Genomic DNA, 22,796 nt, shown 5'->3' on the forward strand with positions numbered 1-22,796 from the left:
AATTATTTTAGACTAAATCAAGTCAAAGATATATCTTTGACTATATGTTATTAGCCTGATTTAAACAGCTGCGTTTTGTTTTTAATTCTTTGTTGTTGTTTTTTTAAATGTGCCCCTCTGTATATATATATATTTTTTTTAGTGAGAGTGCTGCTGCAGCCCAAAAATTCTCGGTCCTATGTAACCATCTCAAATGTCACCAAACAAAGCTTCCTGCCTTCATCAAACTCAGCTGACATCTTGATCACAACCCCCAGCAATGACCCAAGGTATTAAACCAAAATGGCGTTTTTGTTTAGGGTAAAGGTTGAAACGCAACAGAGATGTAGATTAAGATTTTAGTTCAGCCTTATTGAGTGTCTAAGTGTTTCTATTAATATTAATAATAGTAGATCTAATCCTCTTTCTCTCTGTTTTTTTCCTTTATTTTTAAAGCCCTAAATCAACGCCTAGCCCATCTCACTCCTCACTGCCCCCAAGACAGAGACAAGGGAACCTGGTTGAGAAGAGCCCTTCAGGTAGTACACGTCACCTACTGCTGCACATTCTGCTGTCCCACATTATAATAAAGAGGTGTTTAAAAGTACAAATAAAATCTCAAAATGACCAAATGGGGACAATAAATAGCTAAAAGAGAAACATGAAAAACAAATTAGAATTGTGTATCTGGGCATGTGTGTATTTGTAAATGTATATTAGGAGTTTGAAAAGTGATTTGTAAAACTATTTGTGGCCCTTGGCTTTTTTTCCCATTTCGTCACATTAGTACAACACATTCTGTTTCTTTTTCTGTGTGATAGTATGTATTATTGAAAAGGAAAATTTCTTAAAATAGTAGGTTTTAAAAATTGTTTCTCCGAAAAATGTGAAAAGTGTGGCATGCATTTGTTTTCAGCCCCCTTACCTCCAATAAACCTAAATAAAATCCGATTCTCTGCACAAGTTATGATTTAATTGTAATTTAGATACAGCTGTTCTGTTAAAGTGTCAGTGGATTGTCAGAGAAGATTGGTGGACAAGAACCATGATGACCAAAAAAAGTATCAGACAGGTCAGGGATAAAGATGTGGAGAAGTTTAAAACAGGGTTATGTTGTATAAAAAATATTTCCAGCTACGAACATCACCACGAGGCATTGTCCGGTCTGTCTTCCATATATGGAAATAGCATTACACAAATGAAGATGGATGGATGTCAATGGAATAAAAAGTTGTTAAAGACTTCATAAGACTTAAGGTTTAGTTGGATGTTCACCTTCCAGCAGAATAACAGCCACAGGTGAAATAGGATGTTGATTAGAAATTTGTGGCAAGTCCTTAAAAAAAAAATTCTGTTCACGTTTTCCAAAGAACAATGGGCAGAAAGTTCAGTCTAGAGAAGTGCAAGCCTCGCAGAGACATGCTCCAAAAGACTTGCAGCAAATTGCAAGCTTTGACTGAGAGGAACATGTATCTTTTCCTGTCACTTCAAAAAGTATTCACTATTTAGGATTGGTTGGTCTTTTGCGTACAACCCCAGTATGTATGTATATATATATATATATATATATATATATATATATATATATATATATATATATATATATATATATATATATATATATATATATATATATATATATATATATATATATATAGTTTTGAGTTAGTTTTGAGTTTGTTTGTTTGACTTGTGCCGTTGGTCAGATTTAAGTCCATCTTGTGAATTAAATCAATTTAAAATTAGTAACTTGTGATTTTGCAGATGTGGCATAATATGTATTTTAATATCATTGATATTTTGCCCCTCATAGATTTGAGAAATAGGTCAAACTCTATGGCGCGAACAGACGGACAACGTCAGGACTCCATGCTGGCGTGGCCAGACAGAAGGGCGAGGTAAGGCAATGATTCCTAGCCGATTAAAAACAGTTCTTAGATTTTAGCACCAATAGGAGTGGGTACAAAACAACAACAGTTGTCTGGTTTTAGCCAACAAAACTCACAATGCCCCTCTCCTCTGTTAGACCTTTGTCTCAGCCAGTGCCGTATGCCGTGCATTTTGCCAAGGAGGATAACGCGGACAGCATCAGCCTCGCTCGCTCCATCAGCAAGGACAGCCTCGCCTCCAACATCATGAGCATCACCCCGAAACACATGCTGGGATCCGGCCTGCCTCAGCACAGACTCAGCGGCCAAAGCCTGCTCAGTCACATGCGCATAGAGGACGAGGAGGAGGAAATCGAGGAGGAGGAACTGGTCGCTGTCATTCACCCATCCGCTTTTTCTCGCCATCGCATCGGAAGCGACATGGAGCAGGACGAGCTGGAGGCGCAGAGTGGAACGTCCACCGGCAGGGTTCCCGACAGCTCTCGTGTTTTCCATCAGGACGCGAGCCCCTTTGCTCCCGACCACCAGGCGGACAGCTACTATCTGGAGCCCTTGACGCCAACCGTCCCTAAGCCGGCCAAGGAGAAGGGTATATCTGTGAACAAGCGGGAGGAAAGCGGGGAGAGTCGCAGCCCTGCAGCAGGAACCGTCAAAACGAAAACTACCAACATCCCAAACTCCTCAAAAAGGAAGTTACCAGTGGTTGACTCAGTGCGAGGTCCTCCCAGGCCCCCCGCGGAGGGGTCAGTTGCCAGCTCCCAGTCTCCAGGCTTTTTTCTCCACTTGTCATCGCAACCAGAAAAGCGCAGTCCCCTCGCCACGGCGACGGAAGCGGGCCAAGACTCCGACTCTGACATCGCAGACCTCGAGGAAGACGACGAGGACGACGATCAGACGGAGCTGGAGAAGGCGCTGAGGGGGAGTCGTTCAGACGACGGCTCCATGGCCGACTCCGGAGACGGAGAAGTCGAGTCGGCCAAGCTTAGAGAGGACTTGAAGGTGAGCGAGCACGAGGACAAGGAGGACGTGAGTGGGCGTTCGAGCCCTTGTCCCAGCACCGTGTCGTGGGCGAGCAGCTGCAGCGCCTCGGGTAGCGCGGGGGTCAAGATGACCAGCTTTGCGGAGCGAAAGCTGCTTAAGCTCGGCCTTCGTGACGGATACTCGAGTACAAGCAGCTCCCAAAAGACGACCCCGGATGGATCTGAGATCCCCCCTCCGTGGCAGGCGAAGGAGCCCAGCGCCGTCTTGGGGAAGAATATCATCAGTCCCGCTGTGCCTTCAGAGCTGCTTCAGATTCACATGCAGCTGGAGGAGCAGAGGCGTGCAATTGAGTACCAGAAGAAGAAGATGGAAGCCCTGTCAGCGAAGCAGAGGCTAAAGCTCGGGAAGGCGGCCTTTTTGAACATCGTCAAGAAGGGTGGGGGGAGGAGCGACACGCTCCCTTTACCTCTGAAACACTCCCGGGAATCTCCCGGCTCCGCGGCTTCTGAGAGGCGCAAGGCAAAGGTCCAGTCTTGTAAAGACGATTTGTGTCTGGATGCTCTGAAAAGCCAAGCCGAAGGAGGGCGAATGAACAGAGACAACAGCTGGAGCTCCCTCTCCCAGGACAACAGCCCTGATACAGATTACAACGAATGCTCCCGCTCCATAGACCTGCTCAATCAAGCCATTAGCACCATCCAGCAACAGATGACGCAGCTGTCCATGCAGCAGGATCTTCTGATGAAGCAGAGTGTGGCCTCGCCGCCAGAGCCTGCACAAACGGACAAAAGCACAGACTCCGGGCCTGACCCCAGTACAGCCCAAACAGAATCCTCTACCTCAGACGGCCGGTCCTTTGCTGTTCACTTCGTAGATATCAGCGGCAGCAGTTCCATGCCTTCTCGCCGCCCCCCCAAACTTAGCTCCGGCCATCGAAGCAAAGCGGCAGAGCGCAAGCAAAGCAAAGAAAGCACCGGGTCGGCTTTAACCAGGTCCGCCGACCCCTTCCCAGACGGCGGCGCTGCTTCAAGGCAATGTGACGACGGAGAACCGGAGGCAGCCAGTGCTGCTGGGGTCCTGAGCGTTCAGAGGAAAGCCACCTTCAGAGTGCAGGGAAACCCCGGGGAGGGAAGTGTGCACCTGTCAGGCAAAGTGAATCCACAGAACCCGCCAGTCATCTCGAAGACACCAGACTCAGAGCAAAAGGAGGAACAAGCTGGCAACTACAGCAAACAGAACGCCGACGAAAGCGCCAGGCTCAGGAGTCAGCTGATCGAGGTGGACCTGTCAGAGGTCAGGGATCCAGCGGAGGGTGACGGCGCCGAGATCACAGACGGCACAGCCGAAGGCGAGCAGAAAGGCGTGATAGGCTTCTTCTTCAAGGTAAATCCTGACGTTTTTATGTTCTACGTTCTGCTTTTGTGTGTCTGGTATAGTACCGTGCATCACAGCTCTTCACTCCCTGTTCTATTTCATTTTGTGACAGACCTAAACATTTAATATGTAGTTGTGACGTAGAAGGAAAAGGAGAGGATTTCTTTAAAGCTAAGCTCTGAATGGATTATGTGCATTTGTATTCAGTCGTCATGAGTCAGTACTGCATAGAAGATCCTTTAATGACAATTACAGCTGCAAGTCTTTAGGAAAATGTCTCTGCACTCTTTTTACATCTAGAGAGTAGAGACATACATTTTTGGTAATTTTTTTCTTTGCACTTGTAACTAGATTTAGACTTGGGCTTTGACTAGGCCTGAGGATATAGATGCTTTTATATAAAGCAGTCTTTAGCAGCTGTTAACAGCTTTTCTTTAAGTATCGTTCTGTAGTCTATCCATCTTCCCATCTTCACCAGCTTCCTTGTTCTTGCTGAAGAAAAGCAGCTCCAAAGCATCATGCTGCCAGCACCGTGCTTCACTGAGGAGCGTGCGAATCCAGGGTGATGGGTAGTGTTAGTTTTACCCGACACACAATGTTCCTGACGTGGCTGCTATGTTCCATGGTCTTAACGATGCCGTTTGTTCAGTAATGTTTTCTAATAAAAACCCTGCGATACTGGATTGGTACTGAAGTAAAATAAATGTACCAATTGCTCGACTTCTGAGGTAAGTTAGTTGCAGTGCATTTTTTTGTAGGAAGTACAGGCGGCGCTGAATACAAATGCACGCCGCAGCTTTTATTGTAAACTTTAAAAACCATGTGTCCCAGTTTGGGAGGATTTAAAAACAATGATTGCCCCAAATGGTGTCACTGATGCATCTGATTTTAGCTCCGCTAATGAATGAATGAATGAATGATTTTTATGATCACTTTAATGTTCAGGATTTAAGCCTGAAATGTCTGCTTTTATAGAACGACAAACAATGTGCTTATACAAGGGCAGAGTGCTTTACCTGCTTAATGTTAATGTTAGAGAGAAGAAAAGTCCAGGCCCTGATGGTATCGGGCTGAAGGTCCTCATAAACTGTGCAGCACCAGTTGCAGGGATTCTTTGTTACATCTTCATCAAACTTCTGGAGCTTTGCATACCCAACTCTGGGAAATGCTCTTTTCTTGTCCCCGTGCCCAAAGCCAAGTCACCTAAGGAACCAAATGACTTTAAGCCCATAGCATTGATTTTACTTATCATGAAAATAAGCCCTTGAGAAAATTGTAACGCGTTAAATTTCAAATCACACTCCAATTACTCACCTTGATGGGGGCAAATACCTTTGTACGGCTCCTTTTTGTTGAGTTTTCATCTGTCTTCAATCCCATACTGGCAGAGACTAAAATCCAGCAACGTTGATACTCCCTGTCTTGACCTTGTGGTTAATTCACTTCTTGACACATAGAGCACAGTGGGTCAAAGTAAATGGCACTCTGTGTCTTCTACATGTGTGCCTCAGTGTTGCCTTTTATTGTCTTTGCTGTCCACTCTTTACATAAATATGTGCTCGAGTCCTCATGAGAATCCTCATATTATAAAGTTTGCTAACGACTCTGTAATTGCGTCCATGTTGAATAGTGATGCCCCTACTGGCCGCCGTCCTGTTCTGCAGGATTTTCTGAATGGTGCCAAATTAACATGACCAAAACAAAAGAAATGTGCAAAAAGGCTTTAGGGAGGCTTCTCTCCCCTCTCCCTTTGCATTCCCGAGCGCTGGACATGGCCCAGGCTGATTCAGTGTGCTGAAAAGCCCACCAGAGGATGCCCTTTCTCTGAAAATGAAGGAGCTCTAACCTTGATAGTGTATTTATGAAAATGTCTAACAGCTGCTTTTTTAAATCTGTCCTCACATTTTCCTTTATTCGCTGAATCTAAAACAGCTTTATGATTGGGATACAACTGAATGATGCTATGGACCCACATATCTCACTCTACCTCTATGTATCTACTAGTATATACATGTGTACAAAGGTGGAAGGAGTACCAGAATAATGTACTCAAGTAAAGATACAGTTACTTTGATAAAAAAATATTACATAAATACAAGTAAAATTGCCAGTGTAAGATGTTACTCAAGTGAAAAGGTACCTCATTAAATTAAAGTTACTTCTTTATGAGCAGAAGAAAGTCCCTCTCATGCGTTTCACAAAGAAACTGGAGACATTAGTCTCAAATTGTTAAAGAAGCACCTTTTATAAGTTAAAGTGCGACATAAACATAAAAAAACGTCAACATATAACATTACAAATATTTTAGTTTATTAAATGTTATTTAAAATGTTATTTTACATGGTCATAGTCTTTAACATTAGCCAGATACTGTCCACTTACTGACTCCTACATGCAGCAATTAGATGTCAACTAGTTAGTGAAAACAATGCTTTTTTACAAACCTTTTTACTAACCTCCACATGCTTGCATAGGTTGGATGTTGAGATTTTAAATTCCGATAACTCGATCGCTTTAGGCAAACAGAGCTTACGTTGCATTATAACGCTGCTGCGACTTAATTAAACTAGTCCCTTAAGGGAATCAAGTACAAGTAAAAGTTCAGCATTTTTCTAAACTACTTTAAAAAGTACAAAGTACACAAAAACTGTATATTTAATTACAGTAACTTCAGTAAATGTAACTAGTTACACACCTGTGTGTATATACAGTGGGGCAGAAAAGTACATCATTTGTAGATTGTGGTGGAAAATAAATATTTGGTTAATACCAAAAGTTCATCCCAACACTCTGTTGGCAATGACAGAGGTCAAACGTTTCCTGTCTTCACCAGGTTTGCACCACTGTAGCTGGTATTTTGGCCCATTCCTCCACGCAGATCTGCTCTAGAGCAACAATGTTTTGAGGCTGTCGCTGGGCAACACAGACTTTCGGTTCCCTCCACAGATTTTCTATAAGATTGAGGTCTGGAGACATGCTAGGCCACTTCAGGACCTTGAAATGCTTCTTACGGAGCCACTCCTTTGCTGCCCAGCGGTGTGTTTGAGATCATTGTCACGCTGGAAGACCCAGCCACTTTCCATCTCCAATGCTAACGCTGATGGAAGAAGCGTTTAGCTTAAAATCTCAGGATACATGGCCCCATTCATTCTACCCTTAACACTGATCAGTCGTCCTCTCCCCTTTGCAGAAAAACAGCCCCAAAGCATGACGTTTCCACCCCCATGCTTCACAGTAGGTTTGGTGTTCTTGGGATGCGACTCAGTGTTCTTCTTCCTCCAAGCATGACGAGTTGAGTTTGTCCCCAAAAGTTCTACTCTGGTTACATCTGACCACGTGATTTTCTCCCAATCCTCTTCTGGATAAGCCATATGCTCTCTGGCTAGCTTCAGACGGGCCTGGACATGTCCTGGCTGAAGCAGGGGGACACGCCTGGACATGTCCTGGCTGAAGCAGGGGGACACGCCTGGACATGTCCTGGCTGAAGCAGGGGGACACGCCTGGACATGTCCTGGCTGAAGCAGGGGGACACGCCTGGACATGTCCTGGCTGAAGCAGGGGGACACGCCTGGACATGTCCTGGCTGAAGCAGGGGGACACGCCTGGCCCTGCAGGATGTGAGTCCCTCTCTGCGTCGTGTTACTGATGGTAGCCTTTGTTACTTTGGTCCCAGCTCTCTGCAGGTCATTCATCAGGTCCCTCCATGTAGCTCTGGGATTTTTGCTCACCGTTCCCATGATCCTTTTGTCTCCACGGGATGAGAGCTTGCATGGTGCCCCAGATTGAGGGAGATTACCGATGGTCCTGTACGTCGTCCATTTTCTTCCAATTGCTCCCACGGTTGATTTAGTCACACCAACCTGCTGCCTGTAATAGATTCGCTCTTCCCAGCCTGGTGCAGGTCTACAAGTTTCTTCCTGGTGTCCTTTGACAGCTTTGATGCTGGCCATGGTTGAGTTTGGAGTCTGCTTGAGGCTGTGGACAGGTGTCTTTAATACAGATAACGAGTTCAAACTGATGCCATTAATATGGATAACGAGTGGAGGGCAGAAGAGCTTCTTAAAGAGCTTACAGGTCTGTCAGGGCCAGACGTCTCGCTTGTTTGTTGGTGACCAAACACTTATTTTCCACCTTAATTTACTAAGAAATTCTTTAAAAATCCCACAATGTGATTTCCTGACATTTGAAGTCTACCTATGATGAAAATTACAAACCTCTTATCTTTTTAAGCAGGAGAAACTTGCACAATTAGCGGCTGACTAAATGCTTTTTTTTGCCCCGCTGTATGTGTTTTAGATTGATCTCTCTTTGCCATCGTGTGACTGCCACTTATCCTCCTGTTCTGTCAATTGTCTGTTTAATTGCTTGTGCGATTGTGGGAAGTTCGCTGCCGCTTGTTGCTGCAAATTAATTTCCCTTCGGGGACCTCTAATGTCATCCACTCCCACAGCTGCTTTGTATTGTTCTATCACATAAATCGTTTGTCTTTGTAACACGACAAAGAAAAGAGAGGTTCAAGGGAAAGGACTAAGTTTCTAAAGGCGCGTATCCTATACATCAGGGGTGTCAAACATACGGCCCGCCGAACAATTTAGTCCGGCCCGGTGGCTTAATGCATTATCATTATTAAAAAAAAGTGTCCTGTCTGGCAATGGGGCAATACGAATTGTTGTCTTAATGCCAAAAAGAGCTCATCAGATTTGACTTTCACAAGTGTAGCAGTACTGCTTTTGCTATAGTGCTCCGCTTGATTTATGAATGTGAATAGTTTTATTATGATTCATGCGGGGAATATCTCAAATGATATGGACACTACAATGGGAAAGTAGGAGAGGAAATGAAGAACAAGAAGAAAAAGAAAAGGTGAAAGAAAGAGGACATAAAAGGAAAAGAATGATAAAACAATTATTGAAAAAAACATGTACTTCGTTTAATTGAAAACCTGCAGTTCCTATATTGTCCACGAGGGGGAACTGTGTTTTAATCAGCAGATGGTAGCACTGAGCTTCAGATGTGGAAAATTTATTTTAAATCATTTCTTAATTTTTATCAGTTTGATGTATTTTGTCATGTAGGACAGTGTTTTTAAGTTCCAAAAAATGTGAATAAATGTTTTTCAACATTGTACAATCACTGTGATCAGTTCTTATGCATAATGCACAAGTAAATGTTTAACTGGGTAAAAGTATTGTTGAAATTGCACATACTTTTCTTAAAAACGCTGAGGTTATTCATAATATATTGTGTAAAAGTGAAATGCATTTAATATAAAAATCAACAACAAGTCCACTTTTATTAGTTCTATTTAATCTTGCAATGAGTTAACTCGTGTGGCCCTCTTGAGATCAGATTAAGCTGTATGCGGCCCCTCAACCAAAACGAGTTTGACACCCCTGCTATACATCATGTATGAGACGTCCGAAATCTTTCAGGACGATGAGAAGGCAGAAGACTATATGGAGAAACGCCGCGCTGCCTTCCTCCTCAAACAGCAGCGCAAAGCCGAGGAGGCGAGACTCCGGAAACAGCAGCAAGAGGCGGACAGCGAGATCAAACGGGACGAGGCTCGGTACGTTCAGGCCCAAAAAAAAAAAAAAAAAAAAAAAAAAAGTGATTTTATCTCTGAATTGGTGGTAAAAATACGGAACCGGATGTTCTAACTCTGCCGCTGTTGATTCAAGGCGTAAGGCAGAGGAGGACCGTATCCGTAAGGAGGAGGAGAAGGCCCGCCGAGAGCTCATCAAACAGGAGTATCTGCGGAGGAAGCAGGAGGCCCTCATGGAGGAGCAGGGTCTGGTCAAGCCCCGCACCAGGACTAAACCCCGCAGGAGCAGACCCAAATCAATGCTGCGGGGAGAGTCCAGCAGCCTCCCTAAAGGGTCCACCACACGTAAGGCCGTCTGTCGTATACCTCCAGTGTTGTACGTTGTCTCCGTTTGTTCCCGTGATTTGTGTAAAAGTGTGAAAATGGGCGGCTGGTGGTTTTTTTCCTGCCCTGTGCACCTGTTGTGTCCTCCTGTAAGTGTGTGCATGTGTGTGTCGTGCAGGTGATTCTCTGAAGGTGTCTATGTTAATCAAAAACCAGAGTTCAGGAGCAGCCTGCAGGGGAGGTGAACTTTCCCACAACTCTGCATGATGTCAAACAAAAACACGCACCGCTTAGAAAGCAAACTAATTATACATATAAGGTGCAGCCATAGATTATAGAATTGTCTGGAGTAAATCAGTTTTTCCTGGTATCCTTTCGATTTAATCCATTAATCTTTGTTTAATGTGCATTTTTAATGAATGATATTGGGTTGTGGCTTATCCATTAAAGTGACTGCTTGTTGGATCAGGACGGGGGCGATTGGAATAACATATTTCTCCCCCTTTTTAGCCGACCTGAGCTTTAGTCATCGAGGGTCAACTCTGTCCCTGGCGACTGACGCAGACAGCGTAATCTCTGGAGAGGCAGACTCAAACAGGTAAGGGCTAGTGTTTGTAAATGCTCCGTTCAGATCATGAAACCCGCGTCTCCATGTTCTCCTCTGACTGCATTTTATTTAACGTTTCATGAAGGGCTGCGTCTGTGTGCTCTGTGGATTCCTTCCCCGTGCTGAGCAGGGCCTCCAGCAGGAACATGGAGCGGGACTGGGAGAACGGCTCCATAGCCTCGTCCATCATTTCCATGGAGTACAGTGGTGAGCAGAAAGGCAGAAGACGACAAGGCGTATACTGATGAGTAAAAGGGGGAAAAAAAGGCAGAAAGCATTTGGGAAAGTAATTATTCTTTAGCCAGGGTTCCATAGGGACAACTCTGAGACTTACTGGAGGGACTGAAGTCTGTTCAACCCTCTCTGGATGTGTTGGTGGTGGTTCCAACGAGCGCCATCCAACATGCACCTTACACGCTGCTTAGACATTAAGTGGCAGTTAAGGTCATGGTGAATGGGTGATATCATTTTAACTCTCATAATTATTTACACTTTTTGTTGCTTTAATGTTTTAATAACAAGACAAAGTATTATTGACACTTTAACTGGCATATATCAGCAATTGACACAATAGAACAGCTAGCATCACAAACACAATATTCAGTTCATTTTAAAGAAGAAAAAAATTATATATATATATATATATATATATATATATATATATATATATATATATATAAATATAAATATAAATTATTACCTTCACTTTTGGATTTGTACTGCTAATGTTTCCAAATCCAGCATGATAGACAGAGGTTTAAAGCTTAAAAAAATTAAACAGAGCCCCTTTGCCTGTGTAAATTCTCAGTTATCCGGGTCATCGCAACATTTGCTATAATGTCTTCCTGTAATATAGTGAAAGGCTTGATCTCTAGTGGTCTCACTGAACCACTTTCTCAATATATTAGAAGCTAGGTTTTCAATGAATTAGCTTCTCACAACTCAGTGCTCCCCCTAACTCATATTCCACACCTCAATTATACTGATTTTGGTTACATTTATGTCTTTTCCTCTCAGCAACAACCTCTACACCAAAGAGGGTTATTGTCAGTAATCAAAGATGTGGTTTCTGAGTTCACAGCTGGCTGGTCGCAGGTCATATTGGCAGATCAAGCCAGAAATCAGCCTAATCCAGTCATCAGCCCATATTTCTGTCCTAGTTTTTCAGCTACTGACACAGATATTATTATTATATCAAACTTTTTCTATAAAGAAATGCACACTTAAAAAAAACAGGTATGTTTTCTTTGTTCACAGGTCCTAAACTCTTCAAGGAGCCGAGCTCCAAATCCAACAAGCCAATCATCATCAACGCCATCGCCCATTGCTGCCTGGCTGGAAAGGTTAACGAGGCCCAGAAGAACGTTATCCTTGAGGTCAGTGAAATTAATCCAAGCTTCGCTCACAAAGCGACGGCGATCTTTAGGCGTTTTTCTTTCCCCTGACGTCCGGACCGACACTCTCGTCTGTGTTTCCCCAGGAGCTGGACAAGTGCGAATCCAACCACCTGTTCATCCTCTTCCGCGACGGCGGGTGCCAGTTCCGCGCCGTTTACACGTACTCACCAGACACCGAGGTCATCGTCAAGTACACGGGCACGGGCCCGCGCGCCATCACCCCAAAGATGATCGACAAGCTGTACAAGTACAACTCGGACCGCAAGCAGTTCACCGTGATCCCCGCCAAGACCGTGTCCGTCAGCGTGGACGCCCTGACCATCCACAACCAGCTGTGGCAGATCAGGAGACCCGGCAGCGCCCGGAAAAAATGAGCAGGACATACACGCGGTGCCGTCTGGGTTTATTAAGCTACAGTTGGGCAGGACCCAAAAAAAAAAAAAAGCTCGGACAAGACTGATGGGATTAGCGAGAACGTTGCAGGGTCTGTGACACACCTACCCCCTCACCGTACTCTGGTATTTTCATTTTCTTACCCTTTTTAACATGCATGCCACACTTTGGTATTTTAATTTGATCATAACCCGAAGCCACCAAGTCTGACCCCCGCTGAATCTCCCGATGCTACTGACACAAAGTGCAGCTTAAAACAGGCTGTGATGAACCCAGTCTTTAATTTAGCTTTGCGTAACAAAAAGCAAAAAATAAAGCAAAAACTCGTGTCTACTGAGATTCCTCCACACCGCACATACAGAAACTGCATCTGCTACTGGTACTTGCTTTTTATAAAGAAGGAGCTTTGAAAATACTTTGAGTGTACGTATGGAATAATGTGTTAATAGTGTTCGTCTAGTTTAGTGTGACTGCAGATGTGAATGATTGTGTGGGTTAGGGTCCAAACATTTCTCTGAAGATTATGCTTTAAATCTTAATTTATTAGGTTTTTTTTTTCAATTTTGTATCTGTAGTCACAAGAAGGAACAGGACCAGGAATATTGGTGTTACAGAAAGGGAAATATTCTAATCATCCTACACATAAACCATTTTATTTTGTTTTTTTGGCTACATTAAATGATACCATCTGTGTGTGATAATTCATTAACCGATAACCCATTAATCAAAAACAAACAAAAAAAAAAAACTACATTATATCGCCAAGCTGTTTGCTGCTCACCTTTTGTCGTCTGGTCAGATGTAAATGTTTGATGCCGCCTCTGTGGCACAGCTAACGACCAGTTGTCAGTGTTGGTATACCGTTTGGAAAAATCTGCACTATACTTGATATATTTGTTTGCTGCATTTTGTACATTTTTGAACAGTATTTTCTGTACATTATGTACAAGTTCTGTTTACTAAAAAAAAAAAAAGTAGGCACTATTTTAAAGGTTATGTTAAAGAGATGTTCTGTCTGATTTCAGTTTATATATTTTATGTTTATTTATTTTGAAGAGATATAAATAAAGTGCAACGATGGGCATTTTTCTTGCTAAAGCTGGAACAGATTGTGTCAATTCCTTTATGGCGGCCCGAAAGAGCGGACGTAAGTGAAAAGTCAAAGAACAAACCGGGTATGAAGTGCCTTGTCAAAGTGTTCACGCCCATTGAAGCTTTCGCTGCGTTGTCAAGCTCCGCCCATTATGTGACAGACCAAAACGCAGTAGTGCACATCAGGTGGAAGACATTTATTTTTTATTTTATTTTATATTTTACAAATAAAAAAATCTGAATAATTGGGTATGCGTTTGTATGCAGCCACACCGAGTCAACGTCTTCTCCTGCAGTTACCTCTTAGGTATTTTGGGGCAGGCCTCTACCAGATGGTTGAGCAACCTGAAATAGTTGCTCAACCTTTTTTTTTTTTTTTTTTTTTTTTTTTTTTTTGCTAAACAGTTAAACCAGATTAGATGGAGTGTCTAAAAAGATCAATTTCAAAATCTTGCCATAGATGGTTGGTTGAATTTATATCGGGATCCATCCATCCATCCATTTTCTCACCCACTTAGTCCCTCATGGGGTCGCGGAGGTTGCTGGTGCCTATCTCCAGCGTTCACTGGGCAAGTGGCAGGTCACCAGTCTGTCACAGGGCAACACAGAGACAGACAGGACAAACAACCTTTCACGCACACCTAAGGACAATTTGAAGAAACCAATTAAGAACCCACACATGCACAGGGAGAACATGCAAACTCCATGCAGAAAAACCCAGGGTTGGACTTGAACCCAGGACCTTCTTGCTGCAAGGCAACAGCGCTACCCACTGCGCAGCCCATATATCGGGATTTTTCTATCAAATAAATGTGCTCCTTTGGCCTGCCCAGCAACTCTCATCAGTTTCACTGCCTTTGCATAAGAAAAGCCTCCCCCGCAGCATGTGGCTACCACCGCCATACATCATAGGGATGGTATTTTCTGGGTGGTGGGCTCTGTTATGAAAAGCCAACCTCTGGTCTAATGTGACCAGAGCACCTTCTGCCACATGTATGCTATGTGCCGTGTGTCAAACTGCAAACTGGTAGTCATGTAGCTTTCTTTCGACATCTTTCTTAATGACAGATTTCCAGTGAACACATTCTCCCACCTGAGCTGGGAATCTCTGCAGCTCCTCCAGAGCTGCCATCTGTATCTTGCCTGCTACCCTGATTATTGCTCTTCTTGCTGTCAGTTAAGGTGGAAGGCAGAAGTCCGTCCTTTTCCTTCGACGTACCAAGTATGCTCCACTTTGCTTATAAAATTTAATATAAAATAAAAAACTATAACCCTTCGGAGTTTGTGATTGTAAGGTAACAGAATGTGAATCAGTACAGTGGAGTATTAATATATTGGTCACAGTGGTACCTATTTTAATTTAATTAGGGCAAGTGTTACATGTAAAAACTGTATTTCCCTGCAGAAATATGCTTAACTGGCACACAAAAGAAAAAAAATGTATAGAATTGGAAATATTTTACAAATATAATGGAAATTGATGTCTATATATTAACATACTTGTAATTTTAGGAATATGTGCTAGTTAGATGCACAGTAACCAAATACCCTTTATAATCATTTCTTATGTTTGTGCAATCATTGGGTAAAAAATGTACATAAGAAAAAAGAAACACACAACTCAAAACAATGTTTATGTATTTTAGAGCACTTTAATGTGCACATAAAACTATGCTCAAGTACAAATATAGTCAACACAGAAATTGATAGAAGTCAGACCTAAATGCAAAAAGTTGTAAGAGATACACACCTTTCTCAAAGAAACACAGTGTTATGTTAATACGACTTTCAAAGAGCAGTGCTCAGAGCAACATGGCGTTCTCTGATTCCTGATGTAGTAGAAAATGACATGGACCGGTATGATGCTCTCACTGTATGCTAATCTCTGTCCCTGCATTTAGACAAAAAATAAATAATTTAGACCATCCAACTGGTTTCATTTTAAACAGAAAGGCAGTAATTACTTCTCCTGCTATGGCTAAAATATTTTATAGCATATAAATTGTTACAGTTATATTAATGTTGTCTTACATATATATCTTTTAGGCACATAGACTTCAGCAAAAAGTTTTGACATACATCCAACTCCAGTATAGTGAACGTTTTTAGGTTCTTATTGTGCTTAATATTACAGATTTCCCCAGTTTAGCTTACCAAGTTGATATTAGCTGATTAATCAGTGTTCCACTCCACCCAATTCGGCCATTTTTGTAGTATATTGGGGGAGTGCACAATGAACAACCCATGACTTAGCTGCTTGTAGCTTCGGTTTCTTTCAGGTTGGACTACAAAATCGCTCAGAGAAATAAAAATGGCGGATTAACGAGACTGATAAGCTGGAAGTCCATGCCTTTGTTTAGCAGTTCAACAGGAAACACTGTGACGTAATTGTTCAAAAAACGATAACAGAGAAAACAGAATGACTAGAAAAATACGACCTAAAAAAGAATATAAAGATATCTACGCAGCTCCTGGACAGACTAAATTCAAATTTTCTGCCCTCCTGGAGACTCCAAATACCCAACAAAATGTATTTAAGGGCTAAAAAATTGGGTTGGATCATATATCCCCTTTGATATTTAATAAAAATATTTAAAAAAAACTTTTTGCTTTCGTCTGACCCTCTAACAACGTGAAGTAGCTAAAAATAAATTTAAAAAATCTCTCAAAATCCAAAACAAAACATCAAGTCCCGATCCAAAGAACTTCAAGAACAGAAGAGAAACAAAGTCTGGAGAGGGTTACAAAGCAATCTGCAAGGCTTTAGAACCCCAGTGAGAGTCATTAAGCACAAATAAAGACAGAATGAAAGGGGGAACCTTCACATGAGAGTCTGGCCTTCCCGTATTACTATAGAAGTGACAACTCATCTGGAAGGTCTCAAAAGGACACAGAACAACTAAAGCTCTGCGGGGTTCACTTGCTTCAAAGTCAATGTTGAGTATTCAGGCGTAAGAAAGAGAGTGGGCACAGATACCATCCATAGCAGACTTCTAAGATTAAAAAGACCAAACAGGTCACAAAGGACTGCTCTCACCATTGTTAAAAAAACATTTCTCGATTGTCCTCAAGACTTCTTAGGAAAGACTCGGAGGACTGAAAAGACAAAGCCGGAGTTTTTGTGGATGGTGCGAGTCTCGTTCTGTCTGGAGCAAAACCAAGAGTCAAACGTGGTGTTGGTGAACTTGTCGTCGCTTTGAGGCTGCAGAACCTGAGTGACTTTCCATATGTGTGTTGTGTCTGCATGTTACATGTTATCTGTGTACAACCTGAGCTGGTGTGTGTCTCAAAAACATGGTGACAATAAAGATTCTCGGTTCTTAATCATGGATAAAACCATGTACTTAGTTGTCTTCCAGAAAATCCCAAAGGAGAACGTCATTCATTTGTGGCTGGATTTAGATATTTCTGCAAAGAAGAGTGGGCCAAAACTCCTCCACATGGATGTAAAAGACACATTGCCAGGTATCAAAATAGCTTGATGTCGCGTGGTGCAAAGGTTGGTTCAACCTGTTATTAGGTTTAAGGAGCAACTATTTTTCCCCCCACATAAAACCAGGTTTATCCTGGATAGGTTCTCTTTTCCGCCTTAATGAAATCATAATTTTATTCAGCTTTTCAAAGCACTGCAGGCTGCATGCACTCCTTGACAAATCTTCAGTCTTTCAGGCATTTTCTCTGTACTTTGATCTATAGGATGATGGAAAATCTGAGCATTTTAGAAACTGTAACTTTCAAAAATCTTAGCATACTTTGACACCAACAACCGGTCCATGCCTAAGTAAAAAACAGCAAAAAAAAAAAAAAAAAAAAAACACTAACAAAAACAAAGAACTATTCTGTATGGCAGAATGCTGAATATCAAACACAGCCAGTTTAACCAAGTCCTTTTGTACTTTTGGAGTTAAAACTTAAAAAATAGATAAATGATCTGCTCTGATGAACATAAATAACCACCATTATTTGCACATAACCGACTAACTTAGACCTCAATGGCTCTGACGAACTACTTCTAGTATTTAGATACAAAATATACGTCTGAAAGCTTTAATGCACACAATTTATTAAAGTCACTTAGGGCTGTTTGACAGGCTGTAAGTCAGATAAATGAAGCATGGAAAGATAAACATCTGTCCGTTGTACTACTTGTTTTCAGCAACAGGAGAGAGATTTTAAAAGTTGGACGATGCCTCTACCGTGTGGTTTACCAATTATAAGAAACTGAGCTTTAATTCAAATTAATCTAAATGTAAGTATTAGGTAAACTGTAGATTAAAAAAAATCTAAGAAATTCATTTGAATTCTAACCAAATCCGACAGCAAGTACGATGAACCTCCCTGAAATCCCTGCACGTTCAAGCAGCTGAAAAGAGACTGGTGCGGCATTCGTATTTACAGCGTTTGCAGCAAGACGATGAAGATGGCGCCCATGATATCCATTGTGATCAGACAGGCAGTAGGCACTCACGTTATACATTTGTGGGCTTCAGCGCTGAAAGAACTACAGCCCAAATCGTCTTCCTCCGACCGTAACTGGGAGTGGGTCTGACCCAGGAGAACCAGTTAAAGGCCAGCCTTGTGTCAGAGCGGGGTGTCCTCTCTGGTCTCCATGCTGGACTCGCGTCTCTCTTTCAGGCTGCTGCTGTGGACTGGAGGCACCTCAGGAACATGAGCCAGCGGGTCAGAACGGATCAAGTATCTGTGAGAGAACAGAGATGTTAGCACTAAGGATAATCTCTTAACGCATTTATTGAGTCTATAATCTAATGACCCTTATATTGTATATATACAATTAAAGGAGCTGAAACCCTCCTGCTGAAATCTGTGAAATAATTTTATGCGAGCTGTTGTAACATTGGTGTTTTGCTGTCTGATTAGGGATGCTCTTCCACTGGCAGAGATCGATGACGTGGAGGAGCTGCAGCGTATATAAGGATGCTTACAAGACACAGACGCATAGTTTTTAAGCAAAGCAACTTTGCAACAAACACCTAACATACCAAACGCTGCACAATATTCACAAACTTTGTCCTTTGCGGCTAAAAAATGCAACTCGCGGGTACTTTGCCTCCTTAGTTCCTACAGGTGGTTTTCTTCTTACATATTTTGCATAAAAGGAACCCAATTTTAGATCATCTTTGTGTATTTACGCTGGCCCTTGCAAAGGTAATCATATCACTTTGACTTTTTTGTCAAATTCATTTTGTTTGAAATTCTGACTTTATGTGATTGATCGACACTTAAGTTGTGTATGGTTGAGAGGTGGGAGAAAATGCACATGACTTTTACATTAAATAAATACAATTCCAAAAGGTGCTGAGAGCGTTAATCAGAGAAGCGAGCCAAGAGGCCCATGAGATCTTCATTTCAGGAGGGAGAAATTCATTAATTGTCCACTCTTTTAACTGTGGAAGAAAACCTTTGCTGAAATAAATCTTTAAGAATCAGTGTTAAAAATGACCACTAGCCACAGAGGGAGTACAGCAAAAATAGGTTCCGTGGTCAGATGAGACCAAAAATAAAACTTTCTGGCCAAGATGAAAAATGGCAGCATTCTCCTCTGAGGATGAGATTATGGGGAGATGGATGAAGCTAAATAAAGGTCAGTCCTGGAAAGAACCTGTTGGAGGTTGCAAGAGACTTAAGACTGAGGTGGTGGTTTACCTTCCAGCAGGCCAAAATTTAAAGCCAGAGCTGCAGTAGGATGGTTTAGAAACTATCAAAGCATATCCGGGACAATATTGAGTCCATGCTGATCATGCAACAACATTTGTCTCCAGATGTGCAAAACCGTTAGAGACATACCCCGACAGAGATATAAATGTAACTGCAGTGAAAGGCATTGAGCCATGGGGGGTGCAAACAATCCCACTCCACACTTTCCAGATTTTTTGTGTGTGAAAAAAACCCCAAAAACATCTGTAAATTTACTTCCACTTTACCATCATTCACTAGTTTGTGGTGGAATCCCACTAAGATACATAGAGGTTTGACGTGGGCCATACAGTGGTTTTACTTACACTATGTCATTGATCTCCAGCCTGGTATCGTGAGCAGGGTTAATGAGGACGTAGGACAGAGTGTTCTGGTGGTCATTCTGCTCATCTAAAAACAAACACATAAAAACAATCAGTCCAAAAACTGTCCCCTGACCTAACTGTGCCTGAAAAAAAAAAGTTTCCAACATTTTACCTTGCAAGTATCCCAAATTGACTCTGTTCATGACGTCGCTGGCTGTCAGATTTGTCAGATCGTCTGCATTTTAGACAAGGAACAGCTGGGCTTTAAATCAAATCATGTTTTATGTGGCATTATGGTGTTGTCAGTGAGGAGAAATGTCCACAGTTACCGTATCCTGAGGTGGGGAGGCCCAGGTGCCTCATGCGGTTACGGACCAGCTCAGACAGCTCTTCCCTCTCAGAGCGTCTGTAGAGGTTGAGACGCTGCTGAGCGATGCGCTGGGCGTGGTCTTTACTCGAGTCCCGGCTGCCCCCCTGCCACCTCACGCTTTTCTTACTGAGACGCCGCGCCCACTGCATGCTCTTCTTCCTCAGCACGGGGTAATCCGACTGGTCGTTGCCGCGAGACTCGTCCCCTCTGTCTCTCGTGTCTTCGCAGTCGTCGACGCTCATGGACACCTGGGACTTAACGGTGACGGAAGAGTTGATCTGTTTTCTCGTGATCTTAAACCGTTAATGGTTGCACCGTGTGTGTTGGCATGCATTCGCGTTGGCAGTCCCACCTCTGAAGTGGTGAAAATGTGAGACTCGGTGCGAAAGATGCCAATGGGGATTTCAGCGCTGGAGGAGCAAAGCTTCTGGAACAGTCTCCCGTAGGTGCCGATCCAGATGTCCTCCTCCGTTATTTTCATCTGAATCAGAGACGGGGGACGGTCAACTTCAACAGTGGTTTGGTCAATTTGACAAGTTCTCTTCTACAAAGAGACATGCAAACGTATTCTAACCCGTTGAACTTTTCCGCATTTAACCATGTTACACACACAAACAAATATATTTTTAATTAGGCTTCATGTAATAACCCTATACAAAGGTAAAAAAAATACCTTTATTGTCCCACAATGGGGACATTTAGGCATATATGGGCAAACTGGTGCACATATGTTAAGTGGAAGAGAAAGGAACAGTTGGATTCAGTATGATTTTAATATAAAGGCCTTTCTGTAAGAGGTTCAAGCAGAAAACCATTCTAGAGAGAAAGCCAGAAGTCTGATTTGCAGTTTGCCACAAGCCTATTGGGGTCACAGCACAGATAAGGAAGATTGTGTATTGGCCAAATGAGCCCAAAACTTAATATGTTTGACTAGATTTAAAATAAGTAACAGAGATTTAAACACTGTGCATCAACCTAAACAGGCGATCCCTTCCATGAAACGTGATTGTGGCAGCATCATGCTGTGGGAATGCCTCTCTTCAGCAGAGAAAGGTGAGCTGGTCAGAGTCGATGGGAAGATGGAAGGGTTAAACATAGGCCAGGGCAACCATAGAAGAAAACTCATCAGAGGCAAAAGACTCGATACTGACGCAGCATTTTACCTTCCAGCAGGACAAACACCCCAAACACCCAGTGGGGGTTCACGTGGAATGGTTTAGATCAGAGCTTTTATTCATGTGTTCAGTTGATAATCTGCGACACTGATGTTCACAAACACTCTCCATCCAGTCTGACTGAGCTTGAGCTATTTTGCGAACAAAAAAAATTGGCAACTATTTCAGTCACTGGATATAAAAAGCTGGTATAAACATACCCCGAAATAATTGTACGTGTAAAGGGAGCAAAGGGCGACTACCAAGACTATTGACCAACGAGGGCTGAATGTAGATGTACATTTTTATTTGTAAAGAAATTGTAAAAAGCAAGCATCATTTTCCTTCCACTTCACAATTGCGCACGGCCCGGTGCTGGCCCATCACATAAGCTTTTTAGTACAATAGATTTCAATCGGTGGATGTAACACGACTATGAAACGTTCAAGGGTTTGAATACCTTTGCGAGGCATTTGATGTGACTTACGGCACACAAGAACCCTGATCCAGGAGTGGTGTCCAGTCCCAGCAGCAGTCTAGCAATAAGAATCATGTAGTCCTTTACAAAAGACTGAAAAAGAACCACATGTAAAAACAACTCAAATTACCTTGTATAACTCTGAATACGGCTAACAAAATAAAAAAAAAAAGCATACAGCACAGAGAGGAAAACAAGCGATGCTTTAGTCACTGAGTGTAAGAGAGCCCCTCTGCCTTTCAAAGCCAGAGTTGAGATGACTGTGTCTCTGCTGATGTGAGACACAGTCTCCTACCCGGTGCTCATGAGAGTTCCCTGAGGCTGCGGCGTTTAGTTGTGGGTGTCTATACCCACCTGATAGAGGAGGGTGTCCAACATGCTGATACTGAACACTCTGCCTGCGGCGAAGGGCAGCCGGAACATGAAGGCCAAGTTGGAGCCTTTGTCTCGCTCTTTCTGTGCAACAGGAAACGATCAGAGAGTCATTTACCCCTTGTTCACCATGCAGTTGACCATGCCCCCCCCCCCCCCCCCTCCCCTCACACAGGTTTTGACTGACCTTCTCCAGCTTGGACAGAGCCAGCGAATAGCAGTCCTTTGCTCTAAACTGCATGAACCTCATGTTGGATGGATGCGTAAGTTCGGTGATAATACTGAGGCTTGGAAACAGCCTAAGGTTTTTTTTTAAGGGAGGAAAATAGTAAGTTAAATGCATTACTTGTAACATTACATCCTTACACAGTTTTATATAAACTTGAACTACATCTGAGTTTTTGAGTTGTATAATAGTCTACCTGAACATAGTTTGCACGTTGACAATAGTTTTGGCATCAGCCATGTAGTCCTCCTCTGCACTCATGGTGCTCTCTTTGTCGACCACGACCAAGTTATCAGCGTAGATTATGCCACACTGCAGCAGGCTGTCCAGACTGCAACACACAACAGTCCGGATAATTTGCCACTGAACATCTAAATATATCCAAGTGTTTACGTTCTCTAAGTAATCCAAAACTTTAATAGAGACAGAAGATTATCTGCTGTCCTTACTTGTCTATGGAGCCAGCCATGTAGTACACCATAGGGAAACAACAAATGGCTTCGAGGAAGTGATTATCAGGACTGCGGGAAGAAACAGTAAAAATGGAAATTAGTGCCGTTCTGTTTTTCTCCTGTCATTTTTCTAACAAAAGACT

The 22,796-nt window shown here is 42.7% G+C and overlaps 2 protein-coding genes across 4 annotated transcripts in view; one reads left to right on the plus strand and one right to left on the minus strand.

The window, feature by feature from the left end:
- The window catches only part of camsap1a (calmodulin regulated spectrin-associated protein 1a), a 43,368-nt gene extending 29,781 nt beyond the window's left edge, over window positions 1–13,587 (plus strand). For 2 of the 3 annotated variants that reach the window (XM_012867993.3, XM_012867994.3), the window contains 10 exons: window positions 143–269; window positions 436–518; window positions 1,793–1,877; window positions 2,006–4,232; window positions 9,656–9,792; window positions 9,905–10,113; window positions 10,603–10,690; window positions 10,785–10,906; window positions 11,957–12,075; window positions 12,180–13,587. In XM_012867993.3, the coding sequence (XP_012723447.2) occupies window positions 143–269; window positions 436–518; window positions 1,793–1,877; window positions 2,006–4,232; window positions 9,656–9,792; window positions 9,905–10,113; window positions 10,603–10,690; window positions 10,785–10,906; window positions 11,957–12,075; window positions 12,180–12,470 (3,488 nt within the window). In that variant the 3' untranslated portion in view covers window positions 12,471–13,587. Of the gene's footprint in view, window positions 1–142; window positions 270–435; window positions 519–1,792; window positions 1,878–2,005; window positions 4,233–9,655; window positions 9,793–9,904; window positions 10,114–10,270; window positions 10,334–10,602; window positions 10,691–10,784; window positions 10,907–11,956; window positions 12,076–12,179 lie in introns of all 3 variants that reach the window. The other variant, XM_021319234.2, reaches the window with a different exon arrangement.
- A 4,230-nt stretch (window positions 13,588–17,817) lies between these two features.
- The window catches only part of kcnt1 (potassium channel, subfamily T, member 1), a 49,213-nt gene continuing 44,234 nt past the window's right edge, over window positions 17,818–22,796 (minus strand). The window contains exons 22-31 of the mRNA XM_036140349.1: window positions 22,651–22,722; window positions 22,398–22,532; window positions 22,163–22,274; window positions 21,958–22,059; window positions 21,613–21,696; window positions 20,324–20,452; window positions 19,931–20,225; window positions 19,774–19,836; window positions 19,602–19,686; window positions 17,818–18,280 (exon numbers count right to left, since the gene is read on the minus strand). Of these exons, the coding sequence (XP_035996242.1) occupies window positions 18,163–18,280; window positions 19,602–19,686; window positions 19,774–19,836; window positions 19,931–20,225; window positions 20,324–20,452; window positions 21,613–21,696; window positions 21,958–22,059; window positions 22,163–22,274; window positions 22,398–22,532; window positions 22,651–22,722 (1,195 nt within the window). The 3' untranslated portion in view covers window positions 17,818–18,162. The remainder of the gene's footprint in view (window positions 18,281–19,601; window positions 19,687–19,773; window positions 19,837–19,930; window positions 20,226–20,323; window positions 20,453–21,612; window positions 21,697–21,957; window positions 22,060–22,162; window positions 22,275–22,397; window positions 22,533–22,650; window positions 22,723–22,796) is intronic.

Source organism: Fundulus heteroclitus, chromosome 8 (genome assembly GCF_011125445.2).
Source record: "Fundulus heteroclitus isolate FHET01 chromosome 8, MU-UCD_Fhet_4.1, whole genome shotgun sequence".
Classification (NCBI taxonomy): domain Eukaryota; kingdom Metazoa; phylum Chordata; class Actinopteri; order Cyprinodontiformes; family Fundulidae; genus Fundulus; species Fundulus heteroclitus.